Genomic DNA, 26326 nt, shown 5'->3' on the forward strand with positions numbered 1-26326 from the left:
AGATTGGCCATCATAGTTGAAGGTCCTAGAATCTCAGGCAGTAAAACTGAATTGGATTTGAGAGCTCAAGTCAAAGGGATTCTTTTATGGAACAAAAAATGAATGCAAGTAAACTAATAAGCAAAAATCAATGTCAGAAGGCAATAATTGGGTTAAAGCATTCAAGCTGAACAGATAAAAATTCCTGTATAAAGAGTCATTTGTAACACTTTTCCAACTGCATGTGGCTGCAATAGGATTATTATTATATTATATTATTGGGATTGTTGAAACAAGAATAACAATATGCACTGCCAGATCAAAATGATTTGTCATGCAAACAGAGCCCCCGAAGCAAGCCGCATAAAAATGCATGACGCAAACAGCATACCCAATTCTCCGCTCTGCTTAACTCTTAAAAAGAATCACATGCAAGTTCTAGCCAAAGAATGACACTCTTTCTTTTCTGTAAGAAATTGAGCTCAATAAATCATATTAAATAGACAATCAGTGTAATAGCTGTAAAATGCTGAGCTGGCGCCGGCCTGCTTCAGACTGGATGTTGGCGGCAGACAAGATGACTGTCAGGACTCAGGGCGATGAATGAACCGTCAGGACTGATGATGACATCACGGATGGGGTGAAGGTCAGAACAAGAATGCAACTCAGCAGCATGTAAACACGTCAAGTTCAGTAAAACAGTTACACGAATAATACACTGACTAGTCATGAAATGTAGGAATTTAACACGTATCATTTCAATGCTTGAATTAATGGAACAATTTGTATTTTTTAATGAAATCAACTGTTTTTATTTCCTAAATTCACATTGTGTACATCAGCAAACTGTATTTTCTTGTCTGGAAACATTCTGAGTGAATCAATTTCAAACAAATATAAGTTTTAATTTAAACAAGTATTCTGAATGGTTTGTATGGTCTTTTAGAAACGCTGAGTTGATTTAAAAAAAAAAAAAATGTAATGTAATTTTGAGAATATTTATTGTGCAGACCTCAAAAGTCAAAATCAGAACTGAGGACTCAAACAAAAGACATTACTTTATTAATAAAAATAATAATAATAATAATAATAATAAATAAATAAATTTTTTACTATATCCGTATACTTTTAAGCTTATAGGTCACTCTTCCTGGCTGACGTACACGGTAACGGAACTTACCAGTTCTGTTTAGCGAGTATAATTATGTCTCCAAAGTCCAGCCTATTTGGCTTTTCAAAGTTGGATAGGCTCCGCCTTAACGCGTTTCCAGGTAGACTTCTGTTAAAAGTGTATTCGATCATACAGGAACTTAAATTTGGTCTCAAATGATTAGGTATGAATCTTAGGTTAGCTTAGCGATTGGCGTGGTTTTTCTTTCTTCATAGTCCCTTCTTGAGAACGATACTTATCAGAAGTATATCGTTTTCGCCACCAAGGTAATGATTACTGACTGAGTCCGTAAAGAATTTAGCCGCAATAGTAGTTAGCTGGTGGGGCATAAATAGCAGCACCTAGCTTGCTCTGATCTCCGACTACTCCCGTGTAGTTGACATGATCACGTCCAGCCCAGTGAAGCTTAGGTTAGCTTTATAAATTAGCATGGCTACTCCATCTTTCCTTGTCGTCAATTCGTAAAAACAATAGCTACTTGTCAGAAGTGTATGTTTTTTGCCACCAAGAAGTAGCCAGCTATAGCTCATTACTAGCTAGCTGCCTCGACTTCTGACTACTACAGTGTATGTAATGTGACCGCATCAAGTCCAGTGGGTTCAATGATCAGAAAAACGTAAAAATATGTGATTCTCAGTTTTGCTGTTCAATGAGTTTTGATGAGGCGCAAAATTGTGACTCGCAAACTGTGATGCGAAACCACTTCAAGAGTTGCATTTAATCATGGTTTACAAACAACAGCAGCCAAACAAATGACATTTCAGCAATTCAAAAGTTGTCTCTCTTACCTACGACCTGTATGATCTCAGCAAGGAGTACTCCATCTGCAACATCCGTCTGAAGGTCCTTGATCAGACGCTTGTGTCCTGACTTGGCAAGGTAGTGGTTGGCCCAGTCGGTGTAGATCTGCAGCCAGACACACAAGCGACACAACAGCTCAAACACTTACAGTTATGAGCCAACAAAAACAAACAAAAAGAACCCATCCCGAGAGGGCCACGACACTGTCACATCCTGCATGTCTTTCAAACTCCATTAACACTTGAAAACTACATTAGGTATAAATGGTGGAAACAGTTTTATGACGCTAATAAAATAACAACACGGCTGAATTGAGGCGAGAGTAGCCTTCTCTCCTTTGTTTGGAGCCCGATTTGGCATATATCTGCGTGGTATTCAAATTGGGGCCATTGTGCTTAGCCAGGGCATTCATCTTGGAGCACACGGCGGCTGCTTTCAATGGGCCACGCTGACATCACTCTCTGGGGACAAAAAGAGACCCTTCACTGCCTGGAGGGAGGAGGGGAGGGAGCAGAGCAAGCATCTGAATAATCTGAATGGCGCCCTTCATAATTAGTCGGCAAACTCACTTTTTCTTTTCGCTATCGTTATTTCTCATCAATGGATAACAGTTGTACTTGTGTTCCATAATTTGGGGAAATTTGAGAAAGACACAAAGCTTGTGAAGAAAGTACAGAACATCACACCAAAGTTAGAACTGATTATTTCAACAAAATTTTGAATGTGCGTGTAGCAAGTCTTAATTTGTGCATGACTAGTACATCTTCACCTCACCTATCGCCCACAAGTGTAACCACCTTGCTACTCTCGCCATCTGCATCTAATGTACAACAATGCGTGAAATCATCGTAAATTTTGAATGTAGAATCACATTCCATTGCCTCGTTGAAAACAGGGCCTGTTTTATGAATGAGATGCTCTACTTTGTTGCTCCCATTTTTTGCATGAAGTTAGATTATATTCGAGTGACCTGATACTTTAAATATATTTCAATATTTTTTATTTAAATATTTAAATGATGAGGTAAGAGGTATCTGAAGGAAAGAGCATATTCTGACTGAGCACAGGTGGAGCAGTGCTGTAATGACTACTAAGCCTGAAATAATAAGTCCTCCTTCTCTTCACAATTAGATTAGAAGGCAGTGCACCATTAAGATGGGTGACGACTGATGAGTTATTTTAATTCACAGAAACTAATAAAATAACTAAAACTAAAACTGAAACTTTTCATTCATAAAATAAAACAAATCAATTTTTTGTGTGTTTTTTTTGTTTTTTTTAAAGAAAGAAAATAAAGAAAACAAACCACAACTACATTTTACATTTACAAAACTAATACTAACTACAATTATAACAAACGTCTCCTTCAGTTTCGTCTTTGGAAATGAATTTAGCACTTCATTATATCAAATGTATTGATTTCTGTATTAGCTGGAGGAAGGACGTTTGAACAGTCATCTGGGAGTTGTGGTCCTTTGAATATGTGTCGCACAGAAGTGATGTCATCGAGCAGCAGCCAAAAAAAAAAAAAAAAACATCAGATGATTTTAGTCTTCCTGTGCGACAAGTTTGCGTGTTTGACTTTTGGCTTGAACGGCGCCCATACTTTTATACTTTTGGCATTTAACTCAGCTCAATACCTAACCATGATGATTTTAATCTTGCAAAAAGTAATATACAATTAAAAAAAAAAAAAAACTGAACTAAAAGTAAGCATTTTTGAAAATATAGAACAAAGCTACGGAAAACTATTTAAACCTAAAAAACAAACAAACAAACAAAACTCAAAACGGAATAAAAAGTAACTACAGTATGAGGAAAATTATGAAACTATAATAACCATGGTGCTGATACCAGCCAGATGTTTAAGGCAAAATAAAAAAATAAAAAAAATAAAAAATGAAAAAAAAAAATGATACTGAGTGGCAACGAACCATCACCAGAATTACAACATGTTGCAATTGTATTAAATGGAATTTTATATGTCTAAAGTACTAGATGCACTGGTACTCAGTCAGTACTCAAAGAGTGAACACTTACACTGGAATCAGTCTGTAAAAAAGTGAGCAGGTTATGCAGAGCAGGTTTAACCTGATTCTTCCCATGAAACGCTCGCATGTCTTCTATGCCCTCGGTGAACCTCAACCTAACCTAGCATTTTGTGATGTCTTTCTTCCATCTGTAATCCAAGTCTATAAAGCTGAATGAGTGTGCAGCAATTGAAGGATCATGTGGCCACAGAATAAGCACACTGGTGCATATGACACGATTTGTGAGCCTTATTTTGCGGTGTTTACACTGTAAACAGATCCTGGCTTTGCCATGGTGTTACTCATCAGATGAATCAGTGCCGTGCCGCGGGGATGTTGTACAACAGGTGTGCACATCAAAGCGCATCCACACAAACGCTCATCTTCTCGCTTGATTGCCGCACAAGACCACACATTAGGCACGCAAATCTTCTGAACGACGTTTCAATCACAACAGCTTGTTAAAAAAGACTTGAGTGGCATGCAGGGTTAGATAAATCCCTCGCTGCAGGATTAAGTTCGGTGCTTTCAATTCACACACTCAGCTTCTCCTGGAGCAAAGGAAGTCCAGTGTTCACCAGCCATTGTTTGCGACTTGGATTCCTTTGAAGTAGGTTCAGGCCGGTAAATAGAGGGGTTGAGTTGTAATTAAAAACAAGGTGAAATGGGTAGCTGTCAGTCAGAGGGTGAGAAAACACAGGAGGGTCACATAGCCTGGGGGGGCGAGCAAAAGCATGGCCTGGCCGAGCAAGTCACAACATTTGGTTCTGAAACCGCTATCAAGTATTGCTTTCTTTGAGTGAGGTATACAGACTCAGAGTCAATTAGTGGGGCCCAGAGGTCAAAGCAAACATGGTGAAGCAGCATTTAGTTGTTATGCTGCACGCCAACAAAAGGGAAGTGACAAAATCAAGTTTTCTAAAATCTTGTTTTTACGCTGTATGTTCGTTCTTTTAGTCATTTTAGCGAGCTGCATTTTATGTCTTTACTTTGCTTTTAAAGAATTGGATGTGTCACGTGTTCGTCATTGTCAGTCCATCATTCTGTCATTGTTATTTTAACTGTGCGTCCGTCATCGCTAAATTAAAGTTGTCACCAATATTTTACAACTGTCAGTATAAAAAATGAAAATGTCTTTGCTTGTAAATGCGTTTAAATGTTGGATTTTTAAACCCTTTATCATTATGGCAATTTTGCCGAAAACGTCTAAAAGAAGTGCACCCAAAGTAGGTTTTATGCTGTTCCTGAAACATTTGACGTATCAGAATAGTATATATTTTTTTATTATTATTTTTTAAATAAACTTAGAATTTTGCTACCGGCGGGACATCCGCATTACATATGTGATGCACATTGAGTTACTTCGTGTATGAAATGTGCTTTTTAAATAAAGCTGCCTTGCCTTGTCTTGCCATCAGATGTTATTGCCATTAGTTGCAAAATGTAATTAACATTTAGGCCAATGGGATGACTGCAAATTAACCATATAAACAAATATATGTCAGACATTATTGTTATTTTCTCAATTAATACTAATTAAAAAAACAAAACATGTTTAATGATACATTCATAGATGAATACAATCAGCTACTGTAATGTTTACATAATCATCTCAACATTCTTAGAGGATCCTAAAACTCTCTTTTGGAGAATGGAGTTGTTGTACTGTCCGGGATATTCCCATGATCAAAGCCAGCATGACACGGCAACTGTCGTGCTGAACTCATGTATGTACTAGGACTTTTTCCCAATTATGAACAAAGCTCCTGGCAAATTATACACCAATGTATAATTTACATCTTTGTGCTCCATGTATGAGAAATTAAAAAAAATAAATAAATAAACGCAGGAAAACGAGACAATTCCTGCTCATATTTGTCAATGTCTGAGTTCTTCAGAACTAGTGACAAGTGCTGATGATTCATTCATTCAGACGCAAACATGCAAATCAGCCTCACATTTAAGCACCCCCGCGAACCCTGTTTGCTGAGTCACCAGGCGTTGCTGAGACACAGAAGACTCATGACGCATGCTCATGCCCTGCACTGCGGGTCAGCCTGGCATGAGCCAGGAAAACGAGGCATCTCAGTTAAAGATTGCCCTTCAGTTGAAGGGCAAACTGAGGCAACAGTAAGAGAAAGCTGCTTGTTTTCCATCAAAATCACTTCAGCAAAATAGAACTGTGCTGTAGCTCAACACCACTGCAAGCTACCACAAGAAACGCATTTTAAAATAAAAAGAATACCACTCTGAGAATCAATGTTTTGAAAGCTGACGTAGTCCATCAACTGAAAAATCTAATGGTAAATGGAGTGCACATAAATAACACTAGCTTGTTTGTCTCTTCCATCCCATTTTAAATCTATCTATCTATCTATCTATCTATCTATCTATCTATCTATCTATCTATCTATCTATCTATCCATCCATCCATCCATCAAGCCTCTTCCTAGCTAGCACTAAGCTAGTTTGCACATTAACTTTCGTTTATCGGTAGCATGGCGTTAGCCGGCTAACACCTTGCTAACGACAAATATTCCCGTTGCTAAAATAGCGTCAGCCAGCGAAATAATCCCATCCGCTCGAATGAAACGCATACATAGTTTTCACGAATCTTCTCTTCCCAAAGCACAATATATCGGCCTACGGCAGACGTCGTGCGAACAGATGTGCCATTCAAACATTCCCCCACAATTCGTCCACATGCCTAGACTGCAGACAGACCGTACGCTGTAGTTATCTTGTGGTTTCTTCCACTACTTCCTCACTGGATTATTGTCACTGTGTTCAAGCATTTAAAACAGTTCCATTTCTGTTATTTTCACATGGTGAGAGCACAAAAAACCACCTCTGCACTTTCTCTCATGTTATAACAGCACAGATCTACCAGAAAACCATTATGTAGATAAGTTTTGTTCCTAATAGTTTTACTAATTTCAAGCTCCAGTGAATTAGCTAAGAAGTTCTGCATTTAACACACCATTATGCAGTAATCTTCTAACATGAGAAGGAAGCACACTGAACAAAATGGTTACAAAATGCTATCTCTCACGAGAGGCTTTCGTTTGAGTGAGCCGGGAAGTGTTCATTCAGCAACACTCATTTCTTCTACAGTTTTCTCAGCAAATGAGCTTCAGAAACTGAAACACAGAAGATCTTCCACTCACCACGGTTTGGACATTCATGAGCTTGAATCAAATTCCATTTCAGTGTCTGTTACTTACCTTCGTCAGGGGAGCTTCTATTAAAAAATAAATAAATAAAAATTGGCTGCTCCTGGAGCTGTCTCCACCCTCGATATTTCTATTTCAAGCTGACCCTTTCTCACTCTCTCTCGAAACTCCATAATTGCTGTGAAGGCGAGCCAGCCTATCATGGAATAGTCTTAACTCATTTGTCTTATTTACCACTTTCAACGTAATAAAGACTTAGGATAAATAAGATCCCTTAGTCTACACCGATGACACCTACAAACATTCACTTGTAGCCTTTCCCTTTAATCTTATCTTCCTTACCACTTTGTAGTTGTGGCAGGAGAAGCGACTGTAGGTCCTGGCCGGCACCCTGAGGTCACCACACTCTGCCATGTGTCACCTGGATGAAGACAGGTCGAGGCAAAAACCACTGCGGCTCCAAGACACATGAGTGCTTCCTCGTGAAAGTCAAGTACAAAGAGTATATTTAGCACCTCCACACAGACGCTCCCTCAACACTGCTGTGTATATATTTCATCATGTCTGCTCTTCATGCTGCTTCATAGTTCACACGCACATGCTCCAACACCAGCTAAATAAACCTTACTCTCTCCTTCAGTTAGAGCTGTCAAAATTAATCAATTAATCGACAAGTAATCGATTATCAAATTAATCGACAACTATTTTAATAATTGAGTAATTGTTTAAAAATATCCAATTGTGACAGCACTACTCTCAGGCACACGTAGGCGAGCCTACGTCCGGTTAACTGAAGACTCGATAATTGTGAATTCCAATGTGATTCCAATGTGAATGATTGTTTGACCTTATGTGCCCTACGATTGGTTGAGCAGGGATGTTTGGAAGTAAACACACGGAAGAACAGCTTGCATGGATGAGCATCAATAAGAAGCTTTGACGTGCTGAGAAAAAAAACTCAATGTAGGGACAAAAGTGCTAAATACAGGACCATAGCAACTCCATAGCAACTAACAACAAAATTACAAGAGACATAGCAACTGCATAGCAACTGACAATATCAGTACAAGGGACATAGCAACTGACATCCTCATCACGAGGGACATAGCAACTGCATAGCAACTGACAACATCATTATCACAAGGGACATAGCAACTGGCATCATCCTCATCATATGGGAAATAGCAAATGCATGGCAACTGACATCATCATCACAAGGGCATAGCAACTGACATCATCATCATAAGGGACATAACTGACAAAAAAATAATCACAAGGGACATCGCAACTGCATAGCAACTGACAATATCATCATCACAGGGGACATAGCAACTGACATCATCATCACAAGGGACATAGCAACTGTTATCAATACCATCATCACAAGGAAACAAAAACAGGATCAAAACAACATAATGACCCCATGAGCCAACCCAAAACACTGTCATAACAAGCAATCAATTATTAAACATCGAAGTCATGTGTAAAGAGCAAATGCGACACACCTGTGTGTTAGCCACACAGTCTTGTGAAAGTAGCCAATGCAACCCTTGGGGATCAAGCGCACCGAATTGCTGCCAATCACCAGATGTGCTTTACAATGAGCTGCTAACATCAAACACTGTTAAAGTTTCCAACCTTACATACAGCAGTGAGTGGAACCTTTGACGTCGATTCTTCCCATAGGAAATGATGTTTGAGGGTCGAATTGTTGCCATCATCACGTTTCAGTGTTTTTGTAACCATCTGAAAACCCCCCCAAAAATTTCAAAGTAACAGTTGGAATCTTGAATTCTGTCCTGTATGAACTCAAGGGTGTTTGACTTCAGCTCCACTGTTGTCGCATTATAGAGGAGGCAGCATCTCCTTTCTCTATACTCAAAACTGCATTGTCGAAAGCGCTGCTTCTTTTCTATCCCCAGCATGAAACAGCCTAGTTTTCTCTGTGTGGGGCTTCTGTTTTCTGTAGTACACACACAACCCTGTGAAGTGGCTTCAACCACAGAGCGCTCGAACCGTCATGTCACTGCTTGCTCCGAGTTTGGCACATGAAAGCTGTGTGGCTTTGTGAGCCGTGGCGGCCATAGTGGGCACATGGGAGTCCTAACTACTTGGCATTGCAATTTGGAATATGGGAAGCATCTATCAGAAAGCGAAGAGACGAGGTTGAAAATAACTGCTGCGGTGTGGAAAGACGTATCTCTCAAAATAGATACGCTTGCACCCAATACATAATTTCTTGATGGCTCCAGTTTCTCAATTGAGAGTCTGACAAAATTCATGAATGAATGCGACGTGCTTTGTTTAAGATTAGATACTTTAAAAGTCCAAAAAAAAAACGGTTGTGTTGTCATACAAGCTGCATACTAGCTTCCTGTCTGTCTCGGGTAAATTGGTCCCTGAGTCTTAAACATGAGACAATTGGTGAGACATGTCGCCTGAAGCTATCAGTAGCAGCAGCAGTCTGTCAGTTGTGTTGCGTCAAACAATTCGCAACCTTTTGATGCGTACTCCTGTAGTTGCTACTACTCTTTCCATTTCCTCACAAAGCTTTAAACCCTTAAATGAGCTGCTGAATGTTATGCAACAGATTGCACTTGGGCACATTTTAATGACAACACCTGAAGTTACACTGACATCATTAAGTCTCTGACTCCCTGTAGCGGAAAAGTCACAATAACTTTTTTTTTTTTTTAAGAGAGAGAGCTTTGTATTGTTCATTCAGCAGTCTTACCGATTCAACATGTCATCATCATTGCTCTCTCTTTTTTCGTGTGTTTGTGTGCGTGTGTACATGCGTGCGTGCATCTGAGTTTGTGCTCATTAATTCACCTGAAACCTAATAAAAATCCCACACGCTTCACCTTAACCGGATACTTCAAAGTCTTGCCAGAGTAGGTTCAGTAGATCAGTCTACCAGAGGAAAGATCAAAGGAAAGAAAAGATGAAGCAAAGTGAAATCCAGTACCAACCAGACACCACCTGCCACCCACAGGGATACAAACCAAGAACTTCTTCCGATACATTTCACTCGACTTGTGCCCTCAAAACGAGCTATTGGGCACGTTCACAAACCAACGATGTGCATTCATCTGTTTATCTACATTGATCACGTGGGCGCCTGAGCACCTGGACAGTCAATAATCAATAGGTCAGTATTGGAGCAGAAAGGATTATAGACATTGAGTGCACTTCATAATAAAAAAAAAAAGGAAGGTCATTGTAATTTTGGAAGTGTGTCCGCAGGTTCAAGTGTGTATGCTCGTAATCATACACACATACTGACCCTATGGCCCACCAACCCCCTCGTCAGACCCGCTGTGAGGAGGTTACTGGTGTGTAATTAAAGCAGCCCTCTTATCAACTGATCTTTAGACTCTGTAATAACCTGCTCGGCTTCCATCTCCTCTTCCTCTGTGGTCTCACAGCAGATCCAGATAAGGACCACGTCTGAGGAACACACGCAGGGGAGAGCGAGCCAAAAAAAGAAATATAAACTCAATTGGATATACTCGATAGCGTTAAACTTCCAATTGTACCAATCACACAGCGCAGCAGCTATTACAAAGCTTTGCTTTCTCATCTCGTCGCACCACATGACTGCTTTGCACCTGCACTGCCCTGCTTTTTTTTTTTTTTATCACAGTGTCCCAGATCCTGCTCAATATTTAACATCTACGCAGCAAAAAAAAAGAAAAGAAAAGAGAGAAGCATTCCAGTTCTTTTCTTAGAAATGCTTAGAAAGGATAAAGTATAAACATCAAAGTGAAGCCAGTTTCAAACACACAAAACCGCAACTTGAAGCAAGAAGTTTGACTGATATATCAACAGACTTAAATTAAACGCAATGCTCCAAAGCTGGAAGTCACAATGACATAAACATTATGAACCCCTTCTACAAGTTTGTGTCATTCATTCAATGACAATCAAAATCACACCCCATAAAAATACTTGCATTGAATTATTGTACGGAGTTAAGCATTGGACCTACCAGTTTCATTGTAAGGTTCTTTGGTTCCAAGCGACACAGCATCCAACTCATGTTACTTTCAACCTCTTTTACAGAAACGCACACCTGCCTCACAGCAGCGGTGCCAACCGGGGCCAAGCAGCAACCATCACAGCTTGGTGCCAGTGCTTCATTCCAAAAAGATTCACAGTCCGCAATGAGGAAACGATTATAAGAATCCACAGAAAGTCTGACCAAGAGACGATCATGAGTTAAATGCACCTTGTGGAAATGACTTCAGTGCTGCTTGCTGGAGCACCCCCAGCAGGTCTCTAGCCTGTGGTGGGGAGTGGCTAAGCACCTACAGCTTCTCTCCACCCACTCCAGTAGCCTACTGGAGGGAAAAATAAATAAGAAAGTGAAAGGCAAGAGGAGCGATGTGGCCACTTGGACGGGCGGCCAAAGCAAATTTGCTAAAACAGGAAGGAGGAGTGGATCCTCCATTGGGCAACAAGCCCCCACCTCTAAGGACACCCACGGCAACACATTGTACTGCTGCTCTTCAAAGGGCCATTGGTCATATGGGAGGAGGAGAAAGAGAGAAAAAGGGACAGACCTCTTAACCTCCTACTACCCCTCCCCCGGTGGACAACCCCCTCGGGGCCAAAAAGTGAGGACAAAAAAAGGATTGGTGCACCCGTGATAATAGTGAAGAAAGTGCATAGCGCCGATCACAGAAGCCAAACCTCAAAAACCTCCACAGTGTTTCCTTTCTATTTATTATTTTTTTAACCGGTCCCTTTGCTGTAGGTTGAAAAAGCGCCAAGATGTATTTTCTCCTCGCCGAGACGCAGCGTCCCGCTCTCTGATCAGCCGTCACCCACAACACACTGCAGCTGCGCGTGTGCGTATTTATATGTACATGAACGGAGTGCTCGTGACCAAAGTATTTTCTCTATGTGTGAATGCGTGTGTGTAAAACAGCGCAGGATGCCCTCCGTTTGAGTGTGTTCCAGCCCCCGTGTGCGTACGCACACACACCCTGCATGCCGCCAACCGCAAATGACAAGCTGAATTTCAAATTTTGGGAAAGGCCCAAGATTCACTAGAAGTTCCCACACTGGGGGGGGGACGCTTGATCGCTTCCAGCAGGCTGAAGCAAAGCATCAGGAAATCAACAATAATAGTCCAGCCATGAATAAACGTTGATCAGGAAATGTGGGATGTTGCGTAAAACTAAAATAGCAGACTGAGAATCCTTACAATATTCATATTTAACGCAACTAAATTTACTTAAAACAGTTATGGATATAGGAAAGCCTTAAAATGCAGTGACAGGCCCAACCTATAAAGCATGATGACCATTATGAACATTTTAAATAGCTAAAGATCTTATTGAGGGCCAGAGACTAAAATTTCAAGCATCTGGTAGTTACCAACAACACATTTTGACCTCGTTTCCTTGTAAATGACAAGTTAGTGGGCCAACAAAGTCTTCATCATCACGGCACCGTGACTGTGCCAAATGTCATAAGGACATAGTAACCTCACGAAAGGGTTTCATTTTATGAAGAGGAATAACATGGGATGATGGTTAAAAAACAAACTGTAGAAAATAAAAATAAATTAGGGATGTCAAAACTAAAGTAGAGATTAGTTTAAATTCTTGAAAGCATTTTTTTAAACTGAGTTTTATTTACTTCCCGTTGTGGCCTATAACCTGCAGCCAAACGAAGATGGACAAACATGGAGTTTAGATAGTTTTACTTTCAGTTTTACTTGATGCTTGTTGGAGAAATCTCAAGTAATTTGTGTACTTTATGAAGCCAAATTCAAATAGCATATTAGTTGTACGTTTTTGACGTTATTATCGAGCGTAAAATACCCTTGCTCAAGTTCCCTCCACGGGGCCTCGCAAATGAACCTGGAAGCAGGAAGTTCTAAGAATTGTTTCTATGAGAAAAAAAAAAACATGCCAATGGCACATCGTCATGTCAACAGCATGTGATGAAGTAAGTTTTCAATTAGGGCTGCTCGATTATGAAGAAAATATTATTATTATTTATTTAGTTAGTTATTTGTAATAACTGCCATCACGATTATACAAACAAGAAAATGTTTAAACCTAAAAAAAATATTAAGACAAATATATGTATTTGAAACACTATTATGCAAGGTTTTTTTTTTTTTTTGACCAAACGAGATTTATTAAATTAGTTATTTTAAAAAAAAAAAAAAAAAGGTGCAAATATATACATTTAAACAACAAAAAATTAGTATTAATAATTTTTTGTTTACGATTATCCCAAGTGGGCGGCACGGTGAACGAGTGGTTAGTACGTCCGCCTCCCAGTTCTGAGGACTCGGGTTCGAGTCCAGGCTCCGGCCTTCCTGGGTGGAGTTTGCATGTTCTCCCTGTGCCCACGTGGGTCTTCTCCGGATTCTCCAATCTCCTCCCACATTCCAAAGACATGCATGGCAGGCTAATTGGGCGCTCCGAATTGTCCCTAGGTGTGCGTGTGAGTGTGGATGGTTGTTCGTCTCTGTGTGCCCTGGTGCCTTTCACAGTTGCAGATAAATCTGTGCTTCAGCAACAAAAGGGGGGGATAACCCCAATGTGCAAGGACTTTTGTTTTTTGCGGGGGATCCCCAGCTCGGCTCTCCCAGGGAGGGTGGGTGTGTTGATAAGGGGGTTGGGGTGGCCCTGCTGCCTGGCTGGGGGCGGGGGGGTTGGCGGGGGGGGGGGGTGCATATGGACACGCTGAGGCCAAAGAGCAAAACACAAAAGCAAGGGGACATGTCCGCTGGCAAAGTGGACACTAACTGTTTTTTATTGACTTCCTCTGGCGTAGTTCACATTTTTTTTCACATAATGGCGATAGTATTCAATCCATCACATAAAGTGACGGATTAAAGAAAGAATTTGTTTCAAAAAACAGTATCTATAATTAATCGAGATTGTCTGTTAAAAAAAAAACAGTATATGAATGAAATATCTAGGATCTAAGATTTGGTTACACTGAACACCAAAATAAGTTGCTTGCTATTAAATCTTAATGAGTAACAACAACCTCCGAATGCAGACACCTTCCACATGATCGTACTTTCTCATGATGCTACTGGAAGAATCACGATAATGCTCATTTACTGTAATTGGTCACATCCATCAACATGAAGAATGACCGACTCCTCTCCCCCAACCCAGAAACGGCAACAATGAACACATCATTTTGTATTATATGGACATCTGTGGTCCATGTGGGGCAGGAAACCCTGGGGCAATATATGTACATTAGACCCATTGTAAAAGTTGCAGATTGAGCATGTTGTGGCTTCGCTGCTCAGGGGACTTGATAGTGGTAAGATGAGGTCAACATGACAATTGTGATAAAGCAAAGGTTTCAATTGGACTGGCTTAATTTATTGTTGCTGCAATTAAAGTGAAACCTACTAATACATGGATTGCTTAAATCATTTTGATGTTGAATTCAAACATACAAATCCACTTCAACAAACTTTGAGGTAACGATTCGTTTCTGCTGCCAACTGAAAATGCGAAGTGATACAAAAGCCTCAGAGCCATTGAAAATGAAAACCAAAGCTTAAAGCTAATGCGCATTGGAAATCTGATTTGTATTTGTCTTCAAAAATGCTGTATACTAGGGATAGACCGATTATCGGCTGGGATGATTGTCGACGCTGATATTCATCATTTTGACAAATATCTGGCCATTTTTAAGAATTATACAGCCGATAATAGATTCATTTAAAAAAGTGTTGACAGAAAGAAAAAAAAAAAAATCAGGGAACTATTAACTATCAGGGAATTATTAAAATTGTCATCGATGCTTCTGACCCTGGGAACTCTCTGCACCTTCTATGTTTGTTTGAATTTAAAACAAAGATAAGTAAAATTTAAATACTTATGATATTTTAAAATGTTAAAAAACTTTATTTACTGTAGCAAACAATTGTGTTCAGGGATCTTGAACATTTTGTTAGATTTGTAAAACAAAGCTGTCTATTGACTAAGATTTTTTTTTTTAAGTGGACTATTTTACAAACCCTAAACATTGTTCAATAAACATAAAAAAAAGAGCTAGAGTTTGTAGTTTTGTTTTTTTTTAGATTTTGATGCCAACATTTTCCCTTTTGATATGTGATAAATGAATATCGGCTCCAAATATCCATTAGGGATGTAACGATATCCAAATGTCACGATACGATATTATCACGATATGAAGCTCACGATCCAATAATTATCACGATAATGTGAGGAGGTTGGTGATATTTAAAAAAAGGTCACAATATTGTAAAAAAAAAGAGCTCATACTAAAAAAAAGCACAATATTGCAAAGCAAAATATATAACTTTTATTCTTCTTCTTCTTCTTCTTCATATTATTATTATTATATTATTATTATTATTATTATTATTATTATGTTATGTTGTTAATGCACGCACACATTGACTTCCTCCACATATTGACTTGCTTCACAGGCATATTACGTTATCCTTCATCTGACAATTAGCGTGGCTTTTAAACATAGATGGGCCAAAACATCCCTAATGAAAATTAAATTGCACTAAGAAACTAGCCACCAGAGGGTGCTAGAACTGCACAAATGGAAATCAACCTGACTTCTTTACTAGATGTGTTGCATTTAAATATCGTGAACATGACGACGACAATATTATGGCAGTTATAATATGGCGATCACGATATTGCGCTTAGCGTTACATCCCTAATATCCATTATCAGCATCTTGGAATACTAATAATCTCTATTATATATGCTTTACACTATTTGTTAGTATTCCCAATGATGTCTGACACAATACTTTAGTGCATCAAATCTCGTCACAACAGCTTGACATCACTGCTTCTCCGCTCGCTCCAAACGCAGAGGTCGTATCGGTTTACAAGCAGTCTCCTGGCCTGAGGTGACCTTGGCCACGGGCCTCTGGGGAGGATGACTTCAGCCCCTGTCCTGACCTATCCCTCCGAGCCACTACTCCTGCTTTCACTGCCTCTCGCTTCCCTCCCGAGACGGAGCTGATTGCGTTAGTTTAAGCGCCTGTGCAGATCATTTCCCCAGTGGGCGCCGCTCACAATGACCCTCCTGTCTGCACCGAGTGGCTCCCCGCGCCAACTTAGTGCACGGAATAGCAGAAGGGAGAAATTGAAAGCAGGAAGGCACCTTGGAGGGGAGATCAATGAGAGGATGCTTGACTCAGGAGAAGCAGATGCTGAAGCTTAATTAATATGGTTACGCTCAGAAATGACTTCACGCAGGAAGGCGAGGGACGACGATTCAGGAAGTGGAATCCGATCGAGGCGCATTAGGCGGCGATGAGGTCATGACTGGAGCCAAATGTTATTGGATTGTTTGCATCCATTCAAATAAAGTGTTTAATGTGATTATTGCATTTATTCAAGTTAGGGACTTCACAGTTTTTATATTTAAATAAAAATCAATATGAATTTTTTTTTTAAAGATTCCAGCTAGAACCGTTTTCTCATGAAGTCATGCCACAATTATCCCAAAATAAATCCATGAGTACAAATCTGATTTATTCCCTTTGAGCTAAAACAGGATGCAACTGGATGAAACCACACATTTCCCAACAACTCTATGCGGGAGACTCTGGCCGGTCATTTCCCCTAAAATTGTACACGAAGCAGTCAATTTTTTCCTCGGCCTTCACCTTCAAGTTTATCATGTTCTGTAATGTAAAACACATCTCAAATCATCTTTTGCCATTGAAACGAATGTAAATGCCATTAATCTGTTCCAGCTTTCCCCAAAAATATTTTTATAACAAGAAAAATAGAATTGTATAGAATTGTACTGAAAAACATGATATAAGTAAATACAATGTAAAGCCTTTGATTATGCTCATGATTAATTCATTGTGTGGTTCTAGTGTACAAGCCTTGTCTACCGGGGATAATATGATGCAGTTACATGCAATAGAGAGGGTCACAACTGCAATCCATCCATCTGTCTATCTGTCTGTGTCTGTCCATCCATCCGTCCGTCCGTCTGTCCGTCCGTCCATCCATCCATCCATCCATCCATCCATCCATCCATCCATCCATCCATCCATCCGTGTTTGTCTGTTTGTGTCTGTCTCTCTCTCTCTCCCTCTCATTATAGGAGCATAGTGGCCCCAATATTGTAAATTAACTTGTGTAAATGTTCACATTTTTCACTCATTTTTACAAGATTGGTGATAAATGGGCTAAAAGCGTGGAGCAGGATTTCTTATTTATCTTTTTTTTTTAAACACAAGAAAATTAGTACATTTACTGATTGCAGATGGGTAAGAAAATGAAAAATGTACATACTGGACGATGTTTCAAATTTTAGGGCCAAAATGACATTTTGTTGAATGAAATATTAGTAGTCTGTACATATAGATGTGTTATGATTGGTCATGCTTACACTTTGGAAAGAAGTCTATGAATAGAAATAAAATGATCCAGACTTTCTCAAAATATTTGAATGCTATAAAAAAAAAGTTGTTAAATAAACATGAGAATGATGAGACATTAATATTTCAAGTTTCTTTGCCATGTTTTCACCAAACAATTACAGTTAGAATTAACTCTTTTTGGACAATTATTGAGTTCACAAGTCACTTTGTGATATCATGCTTAATTTAAATAATTTCAATGAGTAGAATGATAATATGAGGCAATTACATATCTTTAATAATGGAGCATGTTTTATTGATGGACCTGTGTGTCACTATCATCCAGCCCATAAAAAAAATGGAAATTTAATCTATCCAGTATCCACTAAAGCACGGAGGCTGTGGACCTGTCAGTCCCGCTTCATTTATACAGCGATCACGTTTGTAAATACCAAACAATGACCCCTTTTGGCTTCCCAATATATTTTATTAATGTGATTTTGAGATCAGTTCAGCTTCCATGTGGCGCTGAGCCTTCATTGTGATCCTAATAAAGAACATGTTTACACAGGGGATGGCTTCTTCGGAAAAGATACTTATCAAGAATGGAGTTGCTTATCAAGCTGTTACACGGACAAATCATTCCCAAGGGTGTGTGTGTATGTACATTAATAATGACGCTGTGTGTGCGGGACGTGCATTCTTCCTCAGTCCTCACATAATTGCAAATATACAAATCTTTGTTTTGCAACTGATTTAAATTGAAATCGCATTTTTAGACAAAAAATAATAATAATCTAACACTACAGCTCATTGACAAAGAAGCAAAAAAATGTACCAACCATGTACTGCATGGTTGTACTAAGGTGCACGGCAAAAAAAAAAAAAAACACTAGAGGGCAGCAAAGTCGCAGTGCATTATTTTGTCGACAGGAAAGCAGAATTCAAGCATGAAGCAACTTCAGTGTGGCCCCACAATACAGAGTACTGACGTGTTCTCTGGCTTGTAAACACAGAAGGAATCTCCTCACATGCTCTGGACTGGTGGCAACATGGATTAAGTGTTCCTCGCAGGTGTACACAACATGTTGATGTGATCGGAGCCAAGTGTGCCGTCCAGCTGGGAGCAGGGAGCGCGAGACTCTCTGACTACTCCGCTAATCTCTCAGATGAGTATAGCCTACTGGCACGTTCCTTTGGGAAATTTCCAACGCAACACTTTCCATTGCGCATTTCTGTTTTACCTTTAATATATCGTTAAACAAAAGTGCTGGAACGGCAAGTTCAATTTTGTTGTTGTACGCTGAAGACATTTGGGTTTCAAATGAAAAGATGAATATCAGACAAAAGTTAAGAATTGTAGCTTTTATTTCATGATATTTACATCTATATGTGTTAGACAACTTAGTACAGGGAATCTTTGGTTTGAAGCCAGACACTTTTCAAGTAAGTATTGGAACATACATTACTAAATTAACATTAACACTTTGATTGAAATGCTTTTCAAGGAGGAAAAATGCATTCTCTATTGGGTTAAGGTCTTGTGATTGATTTGACCAGTCTAAGACCTTTCACTTTTCCCCCTCGAAGAAGTGCTTTGCTGTGTTGGCAGTGACTTTAAAATTCATTTTGCTGCTACCATCATGAGTTACACAACAAAATATAAAGGACTTGACCGTGCCGTTCCAATACTTTTGAAGGGGACTATAAAACCTTCCAATGATGTCCTTTCAGATCAACTTGTTTGATTAGCTTTGTTTGTTTTGAATGTGCGCGTTGGTTTATTTGGGGAGCTGGAGTCTCTCCCAGCTGAGAGGCGGTGTATACCCTGGGATGATTGCCAGCCAATCACAAGGCCCATATAGAGAATTCAAACTGGCACAATTTAGGGTCTTCCACCCCAAACTGTTTTAAAGGTTGAACATTTTCAGGCAAGTGTTACCCAACCGAGAAACGATTCAATGCTCAGCCCACTTGTGACTGTCGTGATTGAGGTCCACTGTATTTACCTCAACTGTGGGTGTTAAAAGTGGTTTCTGCTTCCTCTTCAACAAGAATGACGCACAACGCACCCCCGAGCAGCTAAAAATGCTCAGCTGATTATTATCAAGCCATCTGCCCGTGACCATATAGAAAATGCATCATTCCTGCCCTACAATGCTCGGTGGTTAATGGTGGTTAATACAAATCAAATCTCTCAAAACAACACACACTGTATTGTGATTCTCTCGAGGGAAGAATGAACAAACATCCACAACACAAACAGGAGCTTAGTGGGAGACAACGTAGATGGATGGTCATACAGTACATGCAATGTCAAAGGTTAATCCAGCCGAGGGTGAAAACGGCTGCTTTATCAGCACCACGGGGATGGAGAGAGGCAGTAAGAGAGACAGAGACAGTGAGGGCAGTCATTGAAAAATAGGTCAGTGAAAAAACGTGATTAGCCGTCAAAGAAGCGTCAGCGTCAGTGGACACTGCTCTTCCCTTGTTGTCATCACGTCGGTCTCCTAAACAAAGCGCAGCCTCGCTTACTGTACGGACAGGTGGCCGAGCATGCATTCGCCTGGCTCCACATTACGCACTCACACTTCTATTGGCATCCTCAATGCCTTACAAGGCTGCTGAGCCATCCCTCGGCCTTGCGGCCGTTTGTGCGGGGTTGCTAAGTGCAGCCAACATTTAACAAACACAGCAGAGTGGCCGTGCTGACGCATGCTGCCACCCTGGACTGCGGAGGCACACACTGATAGCAAGTCTTTCACAGACAGGATTTTTTTGTTCTTTTTTTTTTTTGCAGATATTAAAAGAAAACATTTTGCTTGATACCACTGAAATGAAAAAACAAAACAAAAAAAAAGGCAGGTGTGTGTAACCTCCAATGTAAAAATTCAAAACAAAAACCAATCACAGCCAATATTCTTAATCTTGTAAACATATAGAGCAGTGGTGTCCAAACTATGACCCGGGGGCCCTTTGCGGACCGCTATCCATTTTTTTTAGTGGCTCAAACCATATAATAAAAATGGCTTTAAAAAAAAATTAAATAAAATAAAAATAAAAAATAAAAAAAAGGTTGAAAATGGGCAGAGTGAGAAGGGAGGGTGTAAAAAAAAAAACACGGTGCAACTATTACTAATAAATTTCTAGATATGCAAAAAAAAAAAAAATTAAACTAAAATAACACAATTTCTCTTCAAAACACTACGGTGAATAAAGATTCAATTTTAGACTCACTTTGTTCTTTGTGTCAAGTTCCCATATATGAACATTAACGATGCTCAAGTAACTGTTTGAAAGAATGTTCATTTTACTACAGTTTAATTTTGTTTTGGTTCTGAATGTGGAGATGCGATTTGGTTGTTGTTTAGTGAAGGCGTGGAGGGCCAAGTTCACCTAAAAATATTGAAAACTCTGATATTGTTTACATTATCAGATTAACTGTTAGGTAGCAGTTTTTCAAAAATAACCAGAATATATTTTTTTTAAATCATCAATCAAAGTATTTCAAAGCAGCCCTTGCATTCTTCCATGTTTCTTTATGTGGCCCTCAAATAAAAAAATAAAAACAAAAAATAAACAGCCCTGATAGAGTGGAATGTGTGTTACTAACGACATAAATGTGAAATTATACCAGACCGTCATGATCTTTGCACACCCCTAGAAGGTACTCAGGCAAAAAAAAATTGGTACATGATCATATTTTTTTTGGGTTGTCAGAAGCCATTTTGCCCAACCTTTGTCTGCCTATAGACCATATACACTAGTGTCCCAACCCATATTGTTAGCCTCACAGTATAATCATTTGACATTTTGAACTTACTGTCACAATATCAATAAAAACACTTGAGTGCCTCAATAAAAAAAATATTTAACACCACTTGTCACAAGCACTCAAGATCAATAATTCCCATCCAGGGTGCTTATTGGGGGCGTCATAAGAAATTACTTCATTTCACTTAATCTGTCTGAAAATGCTAATTAATTACTCATGTATATTTGTTCATTTGTCTATACCAGCTACATATAGTGACAGATGGAACAATTAAATGTGCTTAGATGGCAGAAGGTACAATAAACCTGTGTACCCACCTGTTGCCATTCATACAACAGCATATGTCATGACTTCCTGTAATTATTTTAGATTTCAAAAGGTCCAGATTCTACAACAAGTGAGTCAGTTATTTCATTTCAATATCTATATTTTTGTGCAATTTTTGTTTGGTGGCGTGTCATGAGAGTTTTGTCATGTAAAATGGTTGCATTGGCTCAATAAAAATTGGAAAACATTGCTCTAGATAGATGAACTTAACAGTGTAATTATCAGAAAGGACACTGTAAGGCTGTTGCATTATACATGCCTTTTAGCTAAGAGATCCAAAAAAGTGGGCCAGTGAAGGAATTGTACTGAAACTGATCTTGTTTGTGAAATTTGCTGGGACATGTCTGGATCTAAGAAAACAATTATATAAAAAAAGCAAACTTGTACCCACTTGTGCACTCTAAAAACAGATTGGTCAAATCTATCAAAAAAAAAAAAAAAAAAAGGTTAAATTTGACCAATCTAGCTGGTAGTTATGTGTTTGACAAACTCTTTGGTTAAAACAACCACTGATTGTCAGACCCACCTAAGTAGGGTGAAATTCGTTCTCTGCATTTGACCCCTGAGTGTCAAGCAGGGAGGAAAAATGGGGGCCTTATAGTCTTTGGTATGACCCAGCCAAGAATTGAACCCACAACCTCCTGGTGTCAGCATAGACACTACCAATAGGCCACAGAGCTGGCCACGCCTAGTGATCTATCTAGACACACATTTCCATTTTTAAACACTATATTGTAAAAATAAATAAATACATTTCAAATACAATAAATCCATCCATCCATCCATCCATCCATTTTTTTGACTGCTTATTCCTCACAAAGGTTGCGGGGGGTGCTGGAGCCTATCTCAGCTGGCTTTGAGCAGTAGGCGGGGTACACCCTGAACTGGTTGCAAGCCAATTGCAGGGCACCCAGAGACAAACAACCATCCACGCAAACAAGCACACCTAGGGACAATTCGGAGCATCCAATTAACCTGCCATGCATGTCTTTGGAATGTGGGAGGAGACGAGAGTACCCGGAGGAGACCCACACAGGCACGGGGAGAACATGCAAACTCCACCCAGGAAGGCCGGAGCCTGGACTCGAACCAGAGTCCTCAGTACTGGGAGGTGGATGTGCTAACCACCCCACCACCGTGCCGCCTACAATAAATTGATCAAATAAATATATTTCCAAGTGATCTATCTGGACTTTCTATTGTAACCAATGTCATTGGTTGTTTGGCTAACCAATAATAAAACTCATATGGCCGTAACCACCTGGAATGGCCAATGTCTGACCAATCAATTGGTTAATCAAGCCATTGTGAGCTTAACCTACTAGATTGGTAGTTTTTTTTTTTTTTTTTTTTTTTTTAACCAATCCATTTTTATTGTGTGAGGTTTTGTCCTGACCTTCGCATTTCGCCTGATCTCCGAGACGGTTGAAGGGCCCCGTGGACATCCCGAGCCCAACTGCTGGTTCAATGATGGAATTTGGGTCTTCAGTGGCGCAGCGGGCAAAGTGAGAGCTGATGGCCTGTTGGGGACTTGAGGGATGGGTAACGCGCTATGTACCGGTTTGGGGAGTCCTGACTTCATGCTTGAGGCCACAAGGATGGCTGGCATCTTAGTCCCGGATCCACTTGTGATGATGACTGCACAGTCCTCCTCTTAGGACTTGGGGAAAAGTTGCTTTTGTCGAGTCACATGTGATCTAGCAAATTCTGTTAGCTCAAGCATGCATCTGGATGTTGGCTCCTCTGGTCTGATCTCAGCAGGGGGGGTGAGCTAAGCTCCCCAAAAAGCAGTTACTAGCTTAAAACCAACCAACAGAGCCCACCTGTTTCTTGGTGCCAAGTAGCTTTGTAGTTCCTTAATAAAAAGTCAAACCATCCTGAGTGGAGGCAATGAGGATGTCATTATACAGCAGAAAGTCCGGAAAGTCAAAAATCAAAAATCCAACTTCAAGCCTGGAGGAATCCAAAGTCGACACAGTTGATCCTCCATTTCTCTCCACTAATGAGCATCATGAATCAAGCTGTGGATCCTTCAAGAGGCAACGCAGTACATGTGTTGGATTGCGGTGGAAAAGAGCCAGCAGGCTTCGTACCGCAGAGACGAGTGAAGGGAGCAGCGGCAGCGTACGCTTGCTTGAGCGACTCCTCAGCCTCTCACAACACAGGCTGGAACACGCTCGAGTTGACTGGCTCGCTCGCTCGCTCGCTTGCTCTCTCTCTCCCTGCCTGCTGCCACTTCAGAGCAGGTGTGGCTTACATGTGGACTGACATATGTGAGGAGAGGAAAAAAAACACACACACAAACACCCTCTACCTCATTCATTGCAAGCCACACTGCCTTTTGGCATATTTCTTTTGGATTTAATGAAAATGTTGTGCGTTCTCGTTCATAAAATATTTGACCTTGTACTCATGTTAGTCTTCTTTGTGATACTGTATGACAACAAAATAATTTTGTTGTATTATGTTAAAGTTACAGCTGAATGAACTTGCATGGCAGTTCATATAATGTTAAATTTATGCGTTTCCACTAAATAAATACTAGGGATGTTCAATATCACAGACAGATTTGTACAACATACACGTACACAACTTTGAGTAGTCACGATACGATACACGATACATTAGTAGTTTTGATACATAAAATAAAAAAATAATTAAAAAACACAAAAATTTTAAATAAAGACCGGCATATCCCAATATAGCATTTTTTCTTCAAATTGCATGAAATGAATAGCAATTTTCTACTCTTAATTTTTTTTCTCATTTCTAAATTCTTCTCATTTCTAATCGGAAAATGGCCAGAATTGGCCACCTTCATATATATATATATATATATATATATATATATATATATATATATATATATATATATATATATATATATATATATATATATATATATATATATATATATATATATATATATATATATAAAGCCCACCACATAAAAGTGAAAGAACCTAGAATATTATATTGTTGGACATGTGGTCAAAGACAAAGACAATGACAAGATTTGATGTAAAAGATTTTAGCTTCTTCCCACTAGCCCTTTTTCTTTTCGGGTATCTTACATGCTGTATGATGAAATGCTTAATTGTCACAATGTTGTCCAAACGGAAAAATGAACAAAAAAATAAACCAAACAACCATAAACACTTTGGATTACATGTTGTACAAACATCTTAAACACAGCCTTCACTTGCTAAAATAGACGCATGCACAACACTAAAAATACCTCCCGAACAATAACACACAACACGTGTAATTCAGAGATCATGTATGTAGTACAAGAATTTACAATTGGACTTATCATTGAAGTAATAACGAATGCTCGATTGTTGTCATGTGTGTTTCCTTTCCTGAAGCTGAATTGCAAGTATAACACAAGATGAATTATCTTTGTGTTGCCTCTCTTGGACTCAGTGGAGGTTTCCTTTTGTTAAAGAGCAGCCAATTAGTAGAGTGCGGTAAGACCACAGCAGGCTGCTGAGGGCATGAAAAAAAATAATCTTTGAAGTTCTTTTTCCGTTTTCAGTCAAACTGTAATATATACACACACTCACATGCACACACATGAGATGTTAGCATTTACATAATTACGGATTATTGTAAATGGATTAGGATTAACATACTAAATGTATCATCTCCAAGATTATCCAAAATCTGTTTATCTGATTTTCAGATCAATTTTTTCGAATTGCCGATCGCGCAAAAACATCGGTCACACTGGAGGAGCTTGTCACTTATATTGTGTGTCACCGTCTGGATATTTTGAATGATTTACACAATCACACTGATATAATGTTGGACATTGTGTTGATCACACTTGTGGGGGAAAATGTAAACCTTTGTTCAAATCTGTCAATATTTACCAGCAATAAAAGGGTAACCTCATCATGATTGATGGCTTCTCGCGGACAGAACACACATATCCTGTGATCAAACTATGAACTGTCTGACGGAATCACATAGGAAAGTACGTTTGCCACCCCCGCCTCACATGCCACTTGGAAAATGGAAAGTGGGAAAACATGCGCAGATCATCACTGCAAGGGAAACTTCCATTATTTTCCCATGATCCACTAGCAAATCAAAACACAGTACTCCGTGAGCAGGAAAACAAAACAGCTGAATGTAATTTATGCAGGAATCGTCAAAGGTACCTGATGGCAGTTCACTGTAGTCTATTAATAGAGACAGTTTAGCTGTAAATGGGCCTGCTATTGACAGTAGGAACTAGGACGCCCAGTGACTTTCCGCTAGCCTCTTTCATGTTTATTCTGTATTCTTGCTTAGAATAATAAACATCGGCGTGGGGTGCATGGTGTGTGTCTGCGCTGCACTACTGTAACTATGGAGATATTGTCAACAGAGATTACACGGAGTATCAAATAATCCTGTGTTAAAAGTTCTGAAAAGATCCTCCTTATGAGTCATTGTGAGAGCCTCTTTCCTTTTTGGTATATTTTAACATGGGTGGGACGACATGGGTGGGAATAAAGGTGGATGCAACTGATGTGATCCAACAATTAAATGTGACAAGTAAAACTGCACAAACTAAGAAAAGAAAACACATGCTATGTTAAATGAAGACTCCAAAGTGTCTATGGGCTAAATGTGATTGTGAGTGTAAATGGTTGTTTGTATAGTTCACCCGCAAACCTACTGAGGTGACCAGATTTTCAAAATTAAAATTTGA

At 39.4% G+C, this 26326-nt stretch overlaps 1 protein-coding gene across 6 annotated transcripts in view; it reads right to left on the bottom strand.

Moving 5' to 3' along the window:
- The window catches only part of nav2a (neuron navigator 2a), an 89272-nt gene extending 65489 nt beyond the window's left edge, over positions 1-23783 (bottom strand). For all 6 annotated transcript variants that reach the window (XM_077519427.1, XM_077519424.1, XM_077519428.1 and 3 more), the window contains exons 1-2: positions 23021-23783; positions 1939-2056 (exon numbers count right to left, since the gene is read on the bottom strand). In XM_077519427.1, coding sequence (XP_077375553.1) covers positions 1939-2056; positions 23021-23233 — 331 coding nt within the window. In that variant the 5' untranslated portion in view covers positions 23234-23783. The remainder of the gene's footprint in view (positions 1-1938; positions 2057-23020) is intronic.
- Between the last annotated feature and the right edge of the window lie 2543 nt (positions 23784-26326).

This window comes from Festucalex cinctus, chromosome 4 (assembly GCF_051991245.1).
Source record: "Festucalex cinctus isolate MCC-2025b chromosome 4, RoL_Fcin_1.0, whole genome shotgun sequence".
Lineage (NCBI taxonomy): Eukaryota > Metazoa > Chordata > Actinopteri > Syngnathiformes > Syngnathidae > Festucalex > Festucalex cinctus.